General features: G+C 39.7%; 1 protein-coding gene across 1 annotated transcript in view; it reads right to left on the reverse strand.

Annotated features, from left to right (window-relative positions):
* Positions 1-2,322: 2,322 nt before the first annotated feature.
* TXNRD1 (thioredoxin reductase 1) overlaps positions 2,323-18,839 on the reverse strand; it is a 60,023-nt gene continuing 43,506 nt past the window's right edge. The window contains exons 13-17 of the mRNA XM_090043188.1: positions 17,318-17,474; positions 15,075-15,182; positions 13,550-13,645; positions 11,836-11,970; positions 2,323-5,773 (exon numbers count right to left, since the gene is read on the reverse strand). Coding sequence (XP_089899314.1) covers positions 5,705-5,773; positions 11,836-11,970; positions 13,550-13,645; positions 15,075-15,182; positions 17,318-17,474 — 565 coding nt within the window. The 3' untranslated portion in view covers positions 2,323-5,704. The remainder of the gene's footprint in view (positions 5,774-11,835; positions 11,971-13,549; positions 13,646-15,074; positions 15,183-17,317; positions 17,475-18,839) is intronic.

An 18,839-nucleotide genomic window follows, 5' to 3' on the forward strand; every position in this document is an offset into this window, starting at 1 on the left:
CTTCCATAATCCCACCCACTGGTCCTGCCACACTCTACATAATATTACCAGCTCCTATGCTATGCCTCCTACTTCCAGCCTCTCTCCATTCCCGTATCCCCATTCTTATTTATCCTCCTCATCTCTCCTCTACCCTCTTCACCCCTTAATCCCCCATTTGTCCTTGCACATATTTGCATGCCCAGGTTTGTTTGTTTTTTAATTAAACTGGTTTGAGCACCTCCTGAATTCCTTGCTGCATGCAAAATAATTTAAAAAACTCCCAAACACCTTTGACAGAAGTAGCTTATGGCCAGATAACTTTCTTTCCTTCCCTGCAAGATTTATTCCAAGAGAGAAATTCAAATGGACACTAGCTGGGCATAGGTCAGATTCAACAGCTACTGCATAGCCTCAAGGCCCACCCCCCAGCTTATATGAAAACTGGCAGGCTAGAAAGCCTTTCACTGCACTCCTAGACGACTGTGGCACTGATGCCTACACAGTCAGATGGACGGGTCATAGTCAACCTGGGGGGAAGTGGGCAGTGGAGTCCCCCAGGGCTCGGTACTTGGGCCTGTGCTGTTCAATTTCTTCATCGGCGATTTGGACGACGGGGTGAAATGCAACCTGTTTAAATTTGCTGATGATACCAAAATTTGGGGTGAGGTGAGCACGCTAGTAGGGAGGGAAAGACTGCAACAAGACCTGGATAAGTTACAGGAGTGGGCTGACATAAACAGGATGCGTTTCAATACTGACAAGTGCAGGGTGCTGCACTTAGGCAGCAGAAACCAGCAGCACACTTATAGAATGGGAAACTCCCTTCTTGAGAGCACGGAGGCAGAAAGGGATCTTGGAGTCGTTATTGACTCCAAGATGAACATGGGCCGACAATGTGAGGTCACAGTTGGCAGGGCTAACCGGACCTTGTCGTGCATCCACAGGTGCATCTCAGGTAGAGCCAGGGAGGTGATCCTCCCCCTCTACGCGACGCTGGTCAGGCCACAGCTGGAGTACTGCATCCAGTTCTGTGCGCCCCATTTCAGGAGGGATGTGGACAACACTGAGAGGGTCCAGATGAGGGCCACCCGCACGATCTGGGGACAACAGGGCAGACCCTACATTGAAAGACTGCGGGACCTAAACCTGTTCAGCCTTCACAAGAGAGGGCTGAGGGGGGACCTGGTGACCATCTATAAACTCACTAGGGGGGACCAGAAGGGTTTGGGGGAGACACTGTTTCCCCTAGCACCCCTGGTATGACAAGGAACAATGGACACAAATTATTGGAGAGTAGGTTTAGATTAGACATCTGCAAGAACTACTTCACAGTTGGGGCGGCTAGGAGCTGGAACCAACTTCCAAGGGAAGTGGTGCTGGCTCCTACCCTGGGGGTCTTTAAGAAGAGGCTTGATGCCTACCTGGCTGGACTCATTTGAGCCCAGTTTTTTTCTCCCACCCAGGCAGGGGGGTTGGACTTGAAGATCTACAAGGTCCCTTCCCACCCTACTTCTATGACTCTATGATTCTTTCAGCTATCCTGTTCACACAAAAGTACGTCATCTGTTTGGTGAGCACGCAGTAGTTTCACACCTCTTAAAAAAGCCCAACTCTCCTCTAAAAATTTTGCTTCTCTAAAAGGAGAGTAAGCGTGCCATGCACTAGCTGGGTAAATGTCAAACAATTGCAACAATGATCCTATCAGAGCTGCAGATTGATCCCCAGGTCTGTTTTAAAAAGTGGGTTGAATATGCCAACTATAAGACAAGCTGGCCCCCAATTCCTCCCCCTCCCCTACACACACACAGAAGAGGTGGAGGCTGAATCATTGCTGGTATTATACCATATTTGCAACAGTAACCCTACCCTACCGCTCCCATGGAGCATACCAAGTTTCAGAGCAATTCGAGTAAGCCCATGGATATTAGAACATTTAGAAGAGCTGATTATTTTAAGGCAAGAGGTTCTCAACCTTAAGTATAAGTCCTCTCCACTATAATTACAAAAGAGGTGCATTTGATCTGAAAAGTGGAGGGAGGGAGGGAGGGAGGGAGACAGATGCAGTGCCATCAGCAGATCTCTTTGAAGTTAGGATACAAGTTAGGGTTGTCCTAACAGATCACACCAGGGTATGTAATGATGAGTGGGAGAAAACTAAACTTTAAAAAGTGAATCTCAGCAGACAGCAAAAAACCAGCCTGTTAATTAACCATTGAAACTTTCAAAAATTGCTGATTCTCCACATATTTCAGTGAAATACCTTAAGAGACATTTGGCTTGTATTCATGCAAGAGTTCCAAAAATGTTAATAACTAATACAGTAAAAAGAAGGACATGAGCTGAATATAAATATTGTTTAATTTATTACATTTTCTAGTATATATAATTTTCAAAACAGTCATCATAAAATGTGTGATTTGATATAAATTCCAAGTACTTTGCTTTGGCATTCAACAGAGCCTTATATCTTATCTTCATGAATTATATGCCTCTATCACCATGAATAGAAACACAATATAAAATTTAATGAGGAAAAATGTACTAAAGTGCTTACACTTCACTTCTTTTATTTAAATATATATAAAAATAGTTTAGAATATGTACACCAAAATTATTAATCAGTTGAAGGAAGCTTTACAAACCTATGGCCCCAGTCCTGCAAACATGCACACATACACACGCACACAACCTTTATCTATATGTTTAACTACCTGGCTTTAATGATTTCTCATATGTAGAAGGTTATTCACTCAGGTTCGAAGAAACTGTACTGTCTGGGTTTTCAAAAGCCATACATGTGGCATCTGGGGCATTCAGGACACAAGAGGCTGATAATTTTAGGGAAAACGGGTTCTTTTGTCTTAAAGCTATGCCCTCTTTGTATCTTTAACATACCAAAAGATGCCAACTCCCTACATCTTATGAAACTATCCAACACAGTATTCAAAATCAAACAATTAAAATAAATGACCCAGGAGTTAATAATTTTATACTGGCTTTCTCTGCCGTTAAAAATGGCATCTTTCTTCCTTCACTTGATTTCATTCTTCACTTGGAGGGTGATCAAAAAGTGTGGCAAATGTGCAAATGCTCTATTTGTTCTATAAACTGGTCTATTTTATTCTATTTGTTCTGTAAACTGGCCCAGAAATAAACAAACTGTTTTTGAATGGTATCAAACATTTTTTAAAAACCCTTCAGTTAAGCTGGAACTTGTAAAAATAATTTACAACTCCGTGGGCACATCTACATAAGACGCTGACTGCGCAGTAGCCTGACGCTACTGTGGAATAGCGTCATGTGACAAAAGCCATGTTGAGATACTACTGTGCATTAGTATTAAGATACTGTGCAGTACCATCATTTAAAAGATGTTTGCCAGTGCTATCGTGCAGCAACTCTGGTTACTGCACATTTATTTAGTACTTGCTTATACAAGTACTACATAAATGCTCAGTGACCACTGTGTAGTAGCATCTGGTTTAGATGTACCCTGGTAGAAGATTGTCAGTAGAGAAAAGGTGAAATTCACTCCTGGCCAAAGACCCAGAGCAAGGCTTTTGCCTTAGGGTGACTCTCCCAGGGTTCACCCTATAATAATAAACTCTGGAAAACCATTAAAAATTCTGAAGATGCCTGTTAAATCAGAGAGCTGTTGTGAACCAGATTAAAAAGCATATTCATTTCCATTACAAAGAGATGGTTTGTTTCTGTTCTGATAAATGCATAGACTTTAACAGGCACAAGAGAAATATGGAGGGAAATGAGTTTTAGAAGTAAATACTGTTTTAAACTTGTTTATATCCGTTAAATAAAATGACAGTGCATACAAGAAAATTAAGATGCCTTTACCCCCAGAAAAGATCTGTTTCAACACAGGGTTTTTTGAGAGATCATTTTGTTATGCAGATGTAACTAAACTGAAAGGGCACCCATATGCATGACAGATGTGTGCTCCAACGTGTGCTACTTAGCACACATCGGAGCAAACTCAATTAATTGAGTCTGCTGTCAGTCTGCCAGAGCGTGCTAATAAGCGCGCTGCATTAGCTTCCACATCACATGTATTCAGCATCCTTGTGTTTCAAAATGGCAATGGGGCACTTAACTAAAGCTTGTTGAACTAAAGCTCTCAGAGTTAAAGTGCTCCCACCCCAGAGCATGTGTATAGATGCCCAAAGAGTGCAACCATACTGTTTTGTTCAAACTGGCTTAAGTGATTTCATCTGTCAGTTAGAGAAATAAGTGGAGAGCTTTTTTGAGCAGGTTCAAGGTACAATGTTCCAACACTAGGATCAATACATTATGGGGCATCATGTTCAATTGTGAGATATCTAGTGGAACATACTGGTATTTGGGGCCAAATACCAATAATTTCTTTCACAGTATTCCATTATCTAGTTGGACAATATGGGCATTTTTACACATGCATGCACCGCAGCACCTGGCACTTGCAGCCCATGCATTTGTATAAACAACAAAATCCGTGTCAGTGCTGAGAAAATGGCAGCAGTGCGCTTTTGAACTAAAATACATCAAAGGTGTTTTAATTCAAAAGCGCACGACTGCCATTTTCTGCGTGCTGATGCACATATCATCATTTATACAAATATACGCAGATTCTATTAATCAAATCTCCTCGGACGTGCTGGATTTCTGGTGCATGGGAGCAGACTAAGGTATGGGTATAAATGCCATATGACCCCAAAGCAGTGCAGAGTATTCAGATAGGAAGCAATGCAGCAGGGGATAACAATGAGAGGACTATCTGAAGTAGTGCAGTTAATTTGAAATTGGACACCTGTACATACACTTTATAGTGGTATGCTCATTCCAAAACAGAATTATTTCACTTCCAAAGTGGATTAATTATAGTGAGATAAGAGACAGGTCTTTTTTGGAATTTTTGTTTTTTAAAGAAAATCATAATTTCTGTGTGCATGCCTAATGAGTTTATATATTAAAGAATACCCTAAAAGGTATTCTGGCAAAAAGTTTGCCCATGTAGCAAGGCCTTGCAAAATATTTTCCTTTTTCAATGGCTAGAACAAGTTGCAACCATAGCCACAAGTAGGTGGCTGTAAAATAAAACAAAACAAAAAGAAGAGGATTTAACAACTGGGTTTTAGGATTTTTGGAAGCCAAACTAGATTTGCTATTCTGAAAAGTGCTGACTCTTTCTGCAAGGACATTTTCCTTGTCTGAATTAAATGTAAGATAAGTTCTCTCTCTACATACATGACTTAACTACATTACTGTCCTCAAATGGTATGTATGCTTAACAAGGAGTTGTCATAATGACAGTTTTATACTGAGCCATAAGATACCAGAGAATTTCAGGACTTGTGGTGATGCATTTGAATTAGGAAGCTCTTCATTTAGGAGAAGGAGGTTATTCTCAAACTGTGCTAGCAATTCTTCCATCACTGCCTACCAGAAATGCTGGCTTTAGGCTGTGACTTCATGGAAGCATCCTGTAAATGCCATGCCATGCAGCAGCTTGACATTAATTATTCCCATGTTTTGCCAATTGCCATCCAATCATCAAGCGACTAACAAACCTCAACATGCTTGTCTCATCCAGTTAAGGTAGTGCTTTGGTGAAGACATGCACATTGCTACCGAGCATTGATGACAGTTTATCTTGAGGTGGTTTCTTCTGCACAAGCCAGCCACAGTGATGAAAGTTAGTCTCCGGCAACAGCAACAACAGTGGGGGTGTTTAACCTCAGCATCCAGATTGAATGATATTTCCACCAGAACGCTTTGTCACTGATAGGGTGGTGAATATCTAAAACGAAGGAAACAGGAATACTTTGAGTATATGTAAATGAATATCAGAGGGGGTAGAACTCAGACATGAATAAAGCAGGCTAAATCCATTTCTTTTCTAAATCAAAGTACATGCAGAACCCATATATACCACTGTCTTCACAATTCTTCCTAGGACTTTTCTGGGGGAAAGGATAAATTAATAAGGAAATGTTGTGCGTCTTTCTATCATCTTAATTCAGTAAATTCATTCTCAATAATAATACACTCCAGTCTATACAATTACTGAGTATGTCGATTTCAGTTTGCTAGGAAACTGAAATCAACACAAGACAGCAGGTTCCTAAACAGAACATAAATCATTGCCATAAACCCTTCTCACATCACAATATATGTCACCAAAACAGGAATTTTTATAGGCTGAAATTCACCCCAGTAAGAAAGGAACTGCACAAAGCCCTCCATGTTATTTTAGGCTGTCAACAGTGCTGCTGGTTGTGGGGCAGTAAAGACTAATATGGCAACCAGATGTTTGACAACTGCAAGAAGACTGACTACGCTTGCACTGACATGAATCCAAAGGTTGGGAGCCTTGCTTAGGAAAAGGAAGCCTCGATTCCAACACGTGAGCTAAGATGCTGTGTTGCACCTGCAATATTCTGCAAGGAGGGACAGGATTGGCTTCAAACTACCCAGGCATCCATGCAATTCTGGGCTGCTCCAAGTGCTAACACTATCCCTGGCATAACTCCAAACAGCCTTGGAGCCCACTTAACGGTATGACAACCTACTTGGGATACTTAGGGAATCTGGGGCAAGCTGGACAGGCTTCAGAAGTTGAAGCCTCATGTCAATGGGACAAGGATCTGGTGGGAAAATAGTCCATGTGGAGCTACTTACTGTGCCTCAACCCAGTGAACTTATGATTTTTTTCCCTAGAAACTTGCTTAGGGAAGTCATAGAATGGGCTTGTGGCTAGAGGTCACTGGACTGGAACTCCAGAAAGTATTTTTTATTCCCCTCTATCTTAGCCTTCCTATATAACCTCAGGAAAATTATTAACCTTTCTGTACCTCGGAGTCCAATCACTTGCTTCTGTGCATCTCTTCTCTCATCTCTAGACATTCTGGCTAGTTTCTCCAAAGAGCTTACAATTGCTTACCACCCATTTTTACCAGTGTTCAGCACAGTAGGCCCCATAAACACTAGCATTATAAAAATGAAGGGACAGACTTCAGTGGGCTTTCAATCAGAGTGAGGTTGCCCCTCACATTTTAGAAGTAGGCTGTTTGTAACCTTTGTAACCATAATTTTGATTGAAAGAGCTCATACATTACCAGAATAAAATTAAAAATGCCTGAGTACAACTCTTTCAGTATAGTTTTCTTATATACAAGCTGCCTTAATACTACGATGCACTTTGTTTTCTCCAGATAACACCCTATGAAATTCTTTGTAGATATAACTTTTTTTTATTATTTTATGACAACCATAAAAATAAAAATACTAAAGATATTTTTATAAAATTAAAAAAATTGCAATTTCAGAAGAAAAAGAAACTATATAAAATCCAGCAAATTACCTGAGTTAATATGTGACATTTACTATACAGCAGGTAGCATTATTTTGCATATGTCTAATATAGGAAGGATTACAGAAAATCAAAACAGTTCCAAAATTGTATAAAAATAAACATGGTTCGCAGCTACAGTAATTAGCCACCATCAAAGTTATCTCTAAGGATAATAAACCAAGATTAGACTATCTGGCTATTTCAGCCATGCAAACGAAACCCAAGGACATACTCAGATGTGCAGGCACGTGCAGTTTCTGGTGCTGCAAACCTCTCTGAGGTGCCAAAAATTGCATGCCTGGCATGCTAAAACACACCCTACACTGCAAATTTGCAGCACTGGGGCAAAAATTGCTATTGGGAGATCCCAATAGCAAAAAACAACTGCTGGCCAGAGCATCTCTGCTTTAGTTGTCCTCCAGGTGGCTCCAGCATGGCAGGAGTTGGGAGGAGTAGGAAACGGTAGTTTCCCCGAAGCAAGGCGATTTGCCTCACACCAGGCCACACATATAGAGGTGTATACTGCAGCAATTTTATGCCACTACTACTTTTGCCGTAGCAAGCACACACACCTGCACCTGGGGATGTGCCCCAGTTGTCTGCAGTTAACAGGGATCTAAAAACCCTGAAGTTTGGTGAATAGAAAACTTTTTGTACACATTCCTAACATCTCTTTGGAGAAAAGCATCAATGAATAATACACATCTTCCTCTTTTATAAGCAGACCATCGTAGCATAGTCATAGCATAGCCACTGGCATGGCTGTTTGAGCACTCTTGACACTTAGGTCAGGTCCCAGAGGACTGGAAAAGGGCCAATGTGGTCCCTATTTTCAAGAACAGGAGGAAGGAAGGAAGGATCTGGATAACTATAGACCAGTTAGTCCCACCTCTATCCTCAGGAAAACCTTTGAAAAAAGGTTATTAAGGATCACAGTTGTGGGAAACGAGCAAGGAAAGCAGTGCTAGCTAAAGGGCATCCAGCAAGGATCCATAGCAGGCAGATCCTACCCGACTAACCTTGTTTTTTTTATGACCAGGTCACAAAATGCTTAGACGCAGGAATCGAGGTGGATGTCATCTACTTGGATTTTAAGAAGGTCTTCAATACGGTATCTCATTATATTCTCAGAGATAAACTGAGAGACTGTGACGTAGATGATTACACAGTCATGTGGGTGACAAATTGGCTTAGGGGTTGCACCCAGAGAGTGGTGGTAGATGGGTTGGTATCAACCTGGAAAGTTGTGGGCAGTGGAGCCCCACAAGGCTTGGTCCTTGGACCGGTGCTGTTCAATGTCTTTATTACAAACATTATCTGTTTCCTTCTTTGTCTGAGCCTAATCTCTGTGTGCACCAGCCAGTTCTGGCTGCTGTGCAGTCTCTGCACAGCTTGTTGACTAAAACAAATCCAGTGGAATCTATTTGGGAATTACTGGAAACATGATTTTTTGATTGAGAGCTTGTTAGTTATTCAAGTGAAGACAAGATTATAGATTAAGAAACTGAAAAGCTTATATTAATGAACCAGCTGAGCTATGCTGGCTTTAAGAAATTTAACTTTAATCATATATCCTCAGTTTTAAATACTAACATTTTAAACAGCAAAACAGTCTTTCTAGGGGAAAAAACATCCCTCACCTCTACCCCTGCTTTTCTGAAGGTTCTGCCACTGAAATTCAAATGAAAAGTGTAGAGAAATGTCACATTTACTGCTGTTTATCAGCTTTACTTCACAGCAAAAGAGGAAAAGATTTACCATACACCATCTTACTATGTAGTAAAAATCACTTGAACTCAGGATTGAAAAACATAAAGAAACTTTACTATGTAGGGAAGTTACTATATAGAATATTTTGCATGTCTGTTCCTGTGATCAGTTTTATCCTGCTGTATCTGCTCAATGCAAAATGGCTCTTCTGCCACCTAGTAGCCAGGTATATCAGTTTGGGAGAGTTTGTCACTTGTATGTTCTGCACTACAAAGTACAAAATGGGGTAAATTGCTCTGTAGTAATTATGAAACATGTCCACATTTTAAATTGAACTTTACTCTTTAAGCAGAGCTATTGATCTCTACAGGTCCTTTTCACAGCAAATATTTTCGAGCCAAGCAAGAAAAAGCAAAATCTTGCTCTAATTTATAAAACGAACAAATTGCAACTCAATTCTTAGTCTTAATGAAGTTGTGCAATAGTGTACTTCTTATGGGGCTATTCAGGAAATGCAGCACATCAGTGTGGATATCAATATCTGGCCCTGTAAAAATGCAAGATTATTGCTTTGTGCAGGGATCCAATTTGCTTCTTTGTAGTTCGTTTATAAATATATAAAAACTGGTCTGATGTCACTCACTCTAATTTGTTTCAATATATTCAGGACCTACAACTGCCACACAATTTTTAAGCCATTTTTTTTTTCACCGCTGCACTTTGATTTTTGTTGCCTGCACAGAAGATGAGATGACGAAATAGGAACTCTTGAAGGCTGCCACTAAAAATCATAACAACTCTCTGGATCTTTTCATTTGTGTATTTCTCCTGAACCAATTCCATTTTCTTGCCCAAATAAACACGATTAACTGAAATTATGTCTCCAAATTATGTCTAATCATAATTCTATTCATTTTCAATTTTAGCAGCTCAGATGTCCAGAATAAATTACAAGTATCATTCTATCTTCACACTACATATGCTAATTCCCTATTTGAATTCACAGGTTTGCCAGCTCCCACTCAGACATCCACTCTAAAGGGCTTCTGATGAACTGAGAACTTGTTTCCCGTTCTGAGAACTTCTAAGAAGACCATTATAATATGCTATTACAGAGAAAAGGAAAGCCTTTGTCGTGGGTGCTTTGAAAATGATTCAAACAGCCACCAATATATTACATTCACAAAGACTGTGCTATGCTGTTTACTTTGCAAACACAACACATACAAACACAGGTACACGGATTTTGCTATTTCTGCAGACTTCTAGTATTCAATGCTATAGCCTGTAGCTAAATTTTGCATATAAAAATACAGATTCAGCACAAAACCCACTGACTGGAATTCAAGAGTTAAGAAGGTCCAGAAGGGATCATAGACCAAGGTTCTCAGTTGATATAAATTGACATAACCAGCTGTATCCAATGGAACCTCAGAGTCCCCAGCTGAGGATCTGGCTGCCTTTCTCTATAGAAAAGCCAATATTTCAGTTTAAATGAATTGCAAAACAAAAGTAAAAAAAAAATATTTTGCTTTTCTATGTGATTCTTTTTTATTTAATCAAAACGTTGAGTTAAATGGAATCTCTAGGGACAGATTTTAATAGGAAGGTCTTGATGTAGTTGTTCCTTCGGTAGAACACCAGTTTAAAGCCTGCTTTATAACTATCTGAAATTTTAGCCCTTGATAACCAACTGAGCAGAAGTAATATTTTAAGCTTCATATGCAAATTTATGAACAGAAATAGAGTTCTGTGCTCTCTGACAGAGGAGGCAGTTCAACATGGCAGACCACAGTTTATATAATATATAAATACACAGTTAAATAATGAAAAACATAAATCCCAGTCTTGGTATAAACTGGTTAAATTTAAACATCATCATTTTTGGGTCATCCAAAAGCAATTTCAATCCTCCAAATCAAAACACACACACATACACGAGCTTTGTCTGTGCATCTGGCCATAATGCTCTTGGAGCTCTATGATTGGTTGCCTTGGCAGTCAATCACAATACTTACTGAAACAACCAGAGTGCTCCGCACAGACAGCGACACAGACAGACGGCCAGATGCGAAGGAGGGGAGCGGAAGGTGGCTGTCATGGGGTCAGACATGGAGTGGAGGGGGGGCAGAACTCTTGAAACTCTCCAGCTTGGAGGTGGCAGCGGCATGGGGTAGTGGCACAGGGGGATGGAAGGAAAGGCAGGGACGGACTAGGACAGTGAAACGCCACCATGACGGCGAGTATAGAGTGGAGTGGCGAGGCCAGCACTGCTGGCCTTGTCCATCCCGTCCCCTCCCCCCCGGCCCTGCTCCTTGGAGGTGGCAGCAGCACGGGGTGGTGATGGAGGGGGATAGAAGAGTCCCCCCCCACCCCTCCTGGGAGGCAGCAGGGGCTATGATAATCCCTATATACAGGCTTAAAGCAACTTGAAAGCTGCCCACTTTATGGTGGTTGATGGTTTTGCCACTGCTGAGGATCACAAATGGGGATCTTCTAGAGTACAAAAAGACACGAAGGCTCTTACATCATTGTTTCTCTTCATATGTTAGCAGCAAGGAGGAGGAAGACACAGGAGCTTTTGTGCCTGCCCTAGTCTCGCACTGGATCTACCTTTTGCTGGCGGGAGGTAAATGCAATAATTTAGGACCAACCTTTGGGGGCTGAATGATCCAGTTTTAAGGTCATATATTACACTACAAAGTGGCTGTACTATATAAGCAACTCTAGCTTCGTATATAATTTTACTTCCAAATGCACACATTAGCTGTGAAAACTCACTGACACGGTATACGCACCTCTGCGCAGACTGGATGAATTCCTATTGTGCTGTCCAACTGCTCTTTTGTCAGTCCACACTTGATGGCAGCCGCAAACCCCTGGGTAACTTCTCCAGCATTTGGGCCAAGCACATGGAATCCAATAACTCTCTTCTACATAACAGAGAGAAGTAAATTCAAATAGCCTCATGCATTTATTCTTTTCAGATTATTTTGAAGATTTTTGGCACTGGTAAGACTACAAAACTCTTAAGTTAATATATAATTACACAAATATAGATATAAATATAAAATTGTCATTACCACTACAAAAGGAAAATTGTAAAAACAATTTTGGTATGTCTATGAAACAGAAAGAAATGACAAGAACTAGAGCATCAGCTCTCTACACAGTTTTGTGCAAACAGTCATCTGACAGTGCTAAGGACACAAGTATGACATTGTTGCATAAGTTGTGTCTGATTACTGAGTGTGACAGATTTTGCAAATCCATGAGAATTTACTGTTTTCTGAGGTATGTTTTCCCACTAACTTCAATTAGATTGTCTGAGAAAAAATAAGCATGTGTGCAGTACTGGGGAGCACAGCAAGCAGCACTGGGGCTATATTAGGTGGCCATACACTGCATATTTATTCTCATTTAAATGAAAAATAAATTTTAAAAACTTCCCATTTAGAAGCTGTTTATATTACAGTATGCATTACAATGCAAGAAAAGCTTATAAATAATTCTAATTAGCTTTTTGATTAGATTGATGTAATTGATGAATTAAATCATTACTGCTGAAAGGTGGCTTCAGGCAGACATTCACTGACAAGTAATACATTCTGTCTCAACAGTCAAAATCAAAACATTGGCTCATGGATGCGATGACAGGTATAGAATAGGCAAGTTAGAAACTATTCTCGGGGCGTAATATTTCTTATAAAACACACAGATAATATATCTGGCAATTGCTGAAGCAAATATAGTCACTAGCAAATTATCACTCATGTCAGTACACCAATGTTCAAGTGAAAAATATTAGGAAATGTTCTAGCATATCTCTTTACTGAAGCTTGGAGAGAATAATCTATACAGATCTATGGGGTTTTATTGTTACTATCTTGCTCTGTGTTTTAATACTTCAGGACAGATCCTCAGCTAGTGTCAACTGCTAGGATGAAGTTACCCTGCCTTATACTGGCTGAAGATTCATCCCTGTTGTTACTCTATAGCAAATCTGTTGTGTATCAAGTCTATCTGCACTGCTAACTATAGAGTACAGCCTTTGTGATTACAGTTTAAGATTATGTTTCCTCATTAGTGAGCAGCAGGGCCATTAAGAACTTCTGGTAGATTTCCAGAATAAGGAATAGATAGAACCTTAACATTTAAAATCAAATACATTCCATTTTTTAAAATGCCATTAAGAGGAGTTTCAGGCATGAGAGAAATAGGTAACACATAACAAGTTTCATCTTGGATAATCTTTAGCCCTACTGATGTTTAGATTTATTATAAATGGTCAAGACAATCAACATGAACAAAAGTAATGGCAAAATCCAAACCCAGTGACGTTAATGGGATTCTTTAGACAGCATTGGGGGGCGGTGAATAAAGTAAATGGTAACTATTTAAAAAGTCTGTCAACATTCAGGTCAGGTTAGTGACAAACTGAAATGATATGATGACAATAGCCCCTAAAATGATTACACAGCTGCTTCTTGACCACGGGGAAAATACACTTACGTTATCTTGAATATTGCAAATTATCTTTGCATAGCATTTGTTGTTGTCTCTGCCTGGGACCGTCCATTCCAGTGGCCAGAAAAAACTATGGTATACCTGGGAACAAAATACAGATATTAAACACATTTTATAATTTACAACACAGAAGAAGGATGTTTCAAAAACCATCAGCACTGGCCTAACTCCACACTACTGAAATCAAAAGAGCAAAAGGGCTCAATGAAAGCAGTTATACTGACCCTTGGGTATTTTTAAAAATCTCCTATATATTTTAAAAACTAATATACCTGTGGTCCATGGACCCCTGGAGGTCTGCCAACTTTGTCTAAGGGGTCCATCAAACATGACTACGATCAATTAAAAGTATGTGAATACCCACACTTACAATTCAAAGGGGTCTGCACCTCCATTCCAAATTTTTCAGAGGTCCGCAAATGAAAAAAGTTTGAAAAACACTGCTCTATATAAAGATCTTCTTACTCTATTTTTAAATTCAACAAGATTGCTTTGTTTTCTAAATGTTTTAGGCAGAAGGTAGGCAAGGAGGTATCAACATCTTAGTAGCCAAAGTACCACAGATGTGTTAAAGTGATTGCAATTCAGACTGGAATTTAGCTATGGTAGATTGAAATTCCTTTACAGGCTCCTTGGAGCAAAATTTCAGAACTCTAATGGAGGAAAAGCACAGGCATGTGCCACAGTCCTTTCCAGTCTGGCTGTGCAGCCAGCCTGTGGGCAGTTTTACCTGGAGGTTACAGCAACACCAAGTTGAGAATCACTGAGGTAAGCTGAATACAACAGTGCTGCTCAACTGGGGACGTCACTAAATTTTAAAAAGTTGTGGAAAGATGCCCTAACTCTGAAAAAGGTCGAGAACCACTGCCCTCCACAATCATTCCCCCAAACCAGGCTCCCACAGTGACTTCTGTGGTAAGTGCAAGGACATCATAACAATCATACTCACACCAAGATATTTTTCTTGCATTTTTCTATAGTGTGTTTTATAGAATAAATGTGTTGTCTAGATCCCATTCCTGCAAATGCTTATGCATACTTAATTTTACTCATGTGAAAATCCCAACAGATTTAATGGGATGATTCACACAAGAAAAAGCCACTAGCTGTGTGTTGTAAAATCAGGGCTTTGGTACAGGAAGGAACAATTATCACTGCAAAATTGCTGTCTGCGTATGAGGAACACGATAAAGAAACTGCTGTACTCAGGCAACTTTGACATCAAAGCCAACTTATTCATTTATGTTATGTTAGTTAAGTTTGAAGACAAAGTTTTATTGTTTTTTTAAAATAATATTTCATACCCAAGTCCTGTTTTCCAAGAAGAGAACCCACTTGAAGTCAGGTTTACCACAACTGCAAGCAAATGTTAATAACAAGTTTTTGGGTCCAACTAACAAAACAAAAAGCACCTAGAATCCTCTTCCTTCAAAATCAGAAAGGTGACCAGATATTATTTTAATTAACATAAATGTTCTTTTAAATTAAAAACTGGAATTAAAGATCTTACTTCAATATTATCCTCCCCAAATTTCTCCAAAGCTCTCTCCTCTGAAAATCCACAGGCTCCATATTCCATTGGAGTGAACACAGTAGTTGGAACATTCACATAGTCACACTGTGTAGGATAACAGAGAAAATGTAATTTTAACACCATCCATATCAATATTAAATCATGGCAGTATTAACGTTTCAAATATCTGGAACATGGGAAGAAGACATGGGGAATTCATAACCCCAAAAGATGCACTTTTAGATAACCATAGTCTTGGGTCTTGTTTCCTTTTAGAGGGGTCAACTGGCAAAATTATAGGGTAAAGATGAAATTAATATGTATGACTTACAGAGAGAAGAGATAATTCAGTGCCCTGCTTTCAAATGTAACAGATTTGCATGACAAATTGGCTATAAATGATAGATTTCAAAATAAGAATTCCTACAAACCAAACGCTGCACAGTTCACACATCTAGAAATCATTCCCTCTTTCGCTAGCATAGTCTAAAATATGAAGTGTAAATAATGAATGAAAATATTCGTGAAACAGGCTTGGAACTGCCAAACAGATCAATGTGCCCGATCCTGCACCTCTGAAGCCAAGGAGAGTTTTGCCATAACTTCAGCTCTATCTTTGAAAAACTCCAGTTGCTGGCACAGATCATGTCCCTGTCCTCAAAGACAAGTATTCTAACAGAATATATATACTATCTTTATATATTTGGAAATCTGCAACTTGCAAATAATACAATCAAGTCAAGAAGGCAATATGCATAAACTAAATAAAATCAAATGCAATTTTCTTTATCACACTACATAAATTGACAGATGCACCACAGACCCAGAGCTCTTCTCCCCGGCCTGTTTTCCTAAAAAGTTCTTACTCTCGCTTTAAAACAAGGTAAAAAACCTCTCTCATAAATTATATAGATAAGGAATTACTTTTAATGAATTTTCTTTATAGCTAGGAATCACCTAAAAGCCTCTTTTTCCCTGCCTATTCATGCACATTTTTATGCCTCAAAGTCACTCATTTTTAGCTTGGGGGAGGGGGGGAAAGGAGGGAAAGAGTAGTAAAAGTTAGGATGCTATCTAAATAACTAGTTTTCTGAAATCATTGACCAGGATGACTCTCGCTTTGGCAGTATAAAATTCTCAATTTACCAGAATGGAGCAATCTGGCACAAAATTTAAATTAAGACATATTCTGAGTATTAAAATAAAAAAAATTGGCTCCAGTTACTGATTTTTTAAGACTTGCTTGGCTGACGTAATGACATTATGCTCATTGGTTCAGACTTCTGCCAGCCTAAAATAAACAAATCAATCAAACACCAAAGCTGGGTAACAATTGAACCCGATATGAATATTCAAGTTTTCACAAGAAACGAAATCTTTGCACTCAGATTCTGTGGATATGAGGACCCTATTAGTACCCAGGCAGATGAACAGCACTCTGAAGAAACACTTTTTTTTCTTTTCATATAAAGGTTGTAAGGTGTGATTTAATATTGGGATACTTCTATTTTATGCCAACATAAATCCAAAATTCTACTGGGGTAAAAAGGAACAAACAATGCACATGTCTGCACTGTCTCATTATAGCATCAGGGAGTGCCATACTGAGACATGCTGTGCACCATAACCCCAGAAACAGAAGAAATGCATTGGGCACAAACCAACAAACTGTCCCTACAAGAAACACAGTGTGATTTAGCTCAGTACTGCCTTTTTCCATATTGGGGTGGTATAGACATGTCTTGTATGTCAAGTTAGATTTCTCAAATGTGCTAGTGGATCATTCTTTCATGAATATTTAGAGAACTCCTAGTACTGTATTACAATGAATATACAAAAATGGGAAGTAAAAATATTAGTTCATATACTATTGAGAATTAACTGCACTGCAAAACCCTACTACAATCCCTTTATGGACAATAAATAGAACTATTAAATGTCTTATGAATTAGACTTAATGAATTTAAAGGAAATGACAATTATAGTGTAGACTGAAGCTAAAATTTAGTTAAATTAGTTCAGTTAATTTTATTATTATACTCTCAGAGAGAAAAAGATATTAATTTTGCCTGCACTATAGACAAAACAGATCAGCAGTAATATCTTTGTAAAGGGAAAACGGGAGGGATCAAAGCTAATGCTCAAAATCACACTATGAATTGTACATTAACATGTGGATTAATATATTGCATTTAAAATTTAGAACAATGATAGTTTTGTCAAGATAACCCACTGCTTACTTTTAAGGTTGCTCCAGCATAAAGCCTCTGAGTCAACAGTCTCCCTGCTTGGATTGCTACTGGTGTGAGTTCCAGCTTGTCCTCCAACACATCTCCAATGGCATAGATGTAAGGGACATTAGTCTGCTCCTCATCATTGGCAGGAATTTTTCCTGATCTGCAAATTGAATTAATATGAAACAAGCCATGCAATATATTCAGTGCAGCAGTCTGAAGAATAAAATAGCAATAGCCTGGGGAAGCAGTGCCTTTTGGCTCCAAAAGGATGCCTATTGCATCTGCTTCAGACACTTTTGGGCAGCCACACAAAACAGTCTTAAAAGTCTGCCTAGAGCTCCACAAGGTAGCCCCTATTATTTAGCTGCTTCACTTCTCCAGCACAATAAACATGTAATGTATTTACCTGAATCCAAGATGAGGTTTTTTTCTGTATTCAGGAAGGGGAGCAAAGCCCCCCATCTTGGATTTGGGTACAAGGCAGAGGGAGGGGCAGGCTGCTAAAGCTTCAACTCCAGCCCCAACCTGGGTGGGAGGTTAGAGTTGCAGCCACAGCAGCCACCTGCTCCCTCCCACCCTGACTTGCCTGATCACCATCTACCCCCTGCTCTGCTGCTTGGTGTCCTGGAGCTGCTGCTATTCCTGCTGCACGACTGGACCGGGACCAGGGCTACCCTGTGTCTGTGCCCCTGATTGGAATGGGGCCAGACCCATGTCAGATGGTAAGATGGGATGGGCAGAGATTGCAGAGGAGGTGAGCAAGGGGGCAATGGCTGTGGGGTAACAGAGACTGTAGGGTGCAGGTGGCTGGGGATGAAGGCACCATAGGGTGGCAGGCATGGGGGGGGGGGCAGAGATCAAGCTGCTGTCCCTCCCCATGACCCCCCACCAGCTGCCTGCCCCACTTCTGCTGCTGCTTTCCCCATGGTAGCACTGAAGGGGGGACAAATTAAGATGGCCCTCCAATAGTTAGATTTGATACATTAAAAATTATAACAAATTTATACCAAATTTATACGTATATACAAATTTATACGTTTCCATGTACAGAATCTAATTATTGGGGGGTATCTGAAATTCAGTCATGTTGGATTTGAGTAAATACAGTAGTTCCTCTCCTCAGGAGAGGGAGCTTTCACTGGACTGAGACTGTTGGAATTAATTGCCCCAGAAATAAAGACCATCACCAGTCTCTGCTGAGTGCAGGCAATGTACTCTTGACGTCATCTTTTCCAACATAAACATACAATAGAAGGTACAATTCGAAAAAGGAATAATCTAAAGATAAAATGTTACCAAAACAGAACACCAGACTGCATCCTACATTCTCCATCAAAGGAAAGAATGAGATAACCGGCCACACATCAGATGTTAGTCATTGTGTTTAATGGACTTCTGGAAAGTGTCTGGATAATATTTTGATATGGACAGGATAGGAAAGAACAGAAGAGAACAGATGCTTTTGCTGCTGGTATTTACTATTAATGTTTTTAAAAGTATTGCCTTATTTGATGTGATGTTGGTG

This window comes from Crocodylus siamensis, chromosome 4, assembly GCF_052110815.1.
Source record: "Crocodylus siamensis isolate JL-2025a chromosome 4, ASM5211081v1, whole genome shotgun sequence".
Taxonomy (NCBI): Eukaryota; Metazoa; Chordata; order Crocodylia; family Crocodylidae; genus Crocodylus; species Crocodylus siamensis.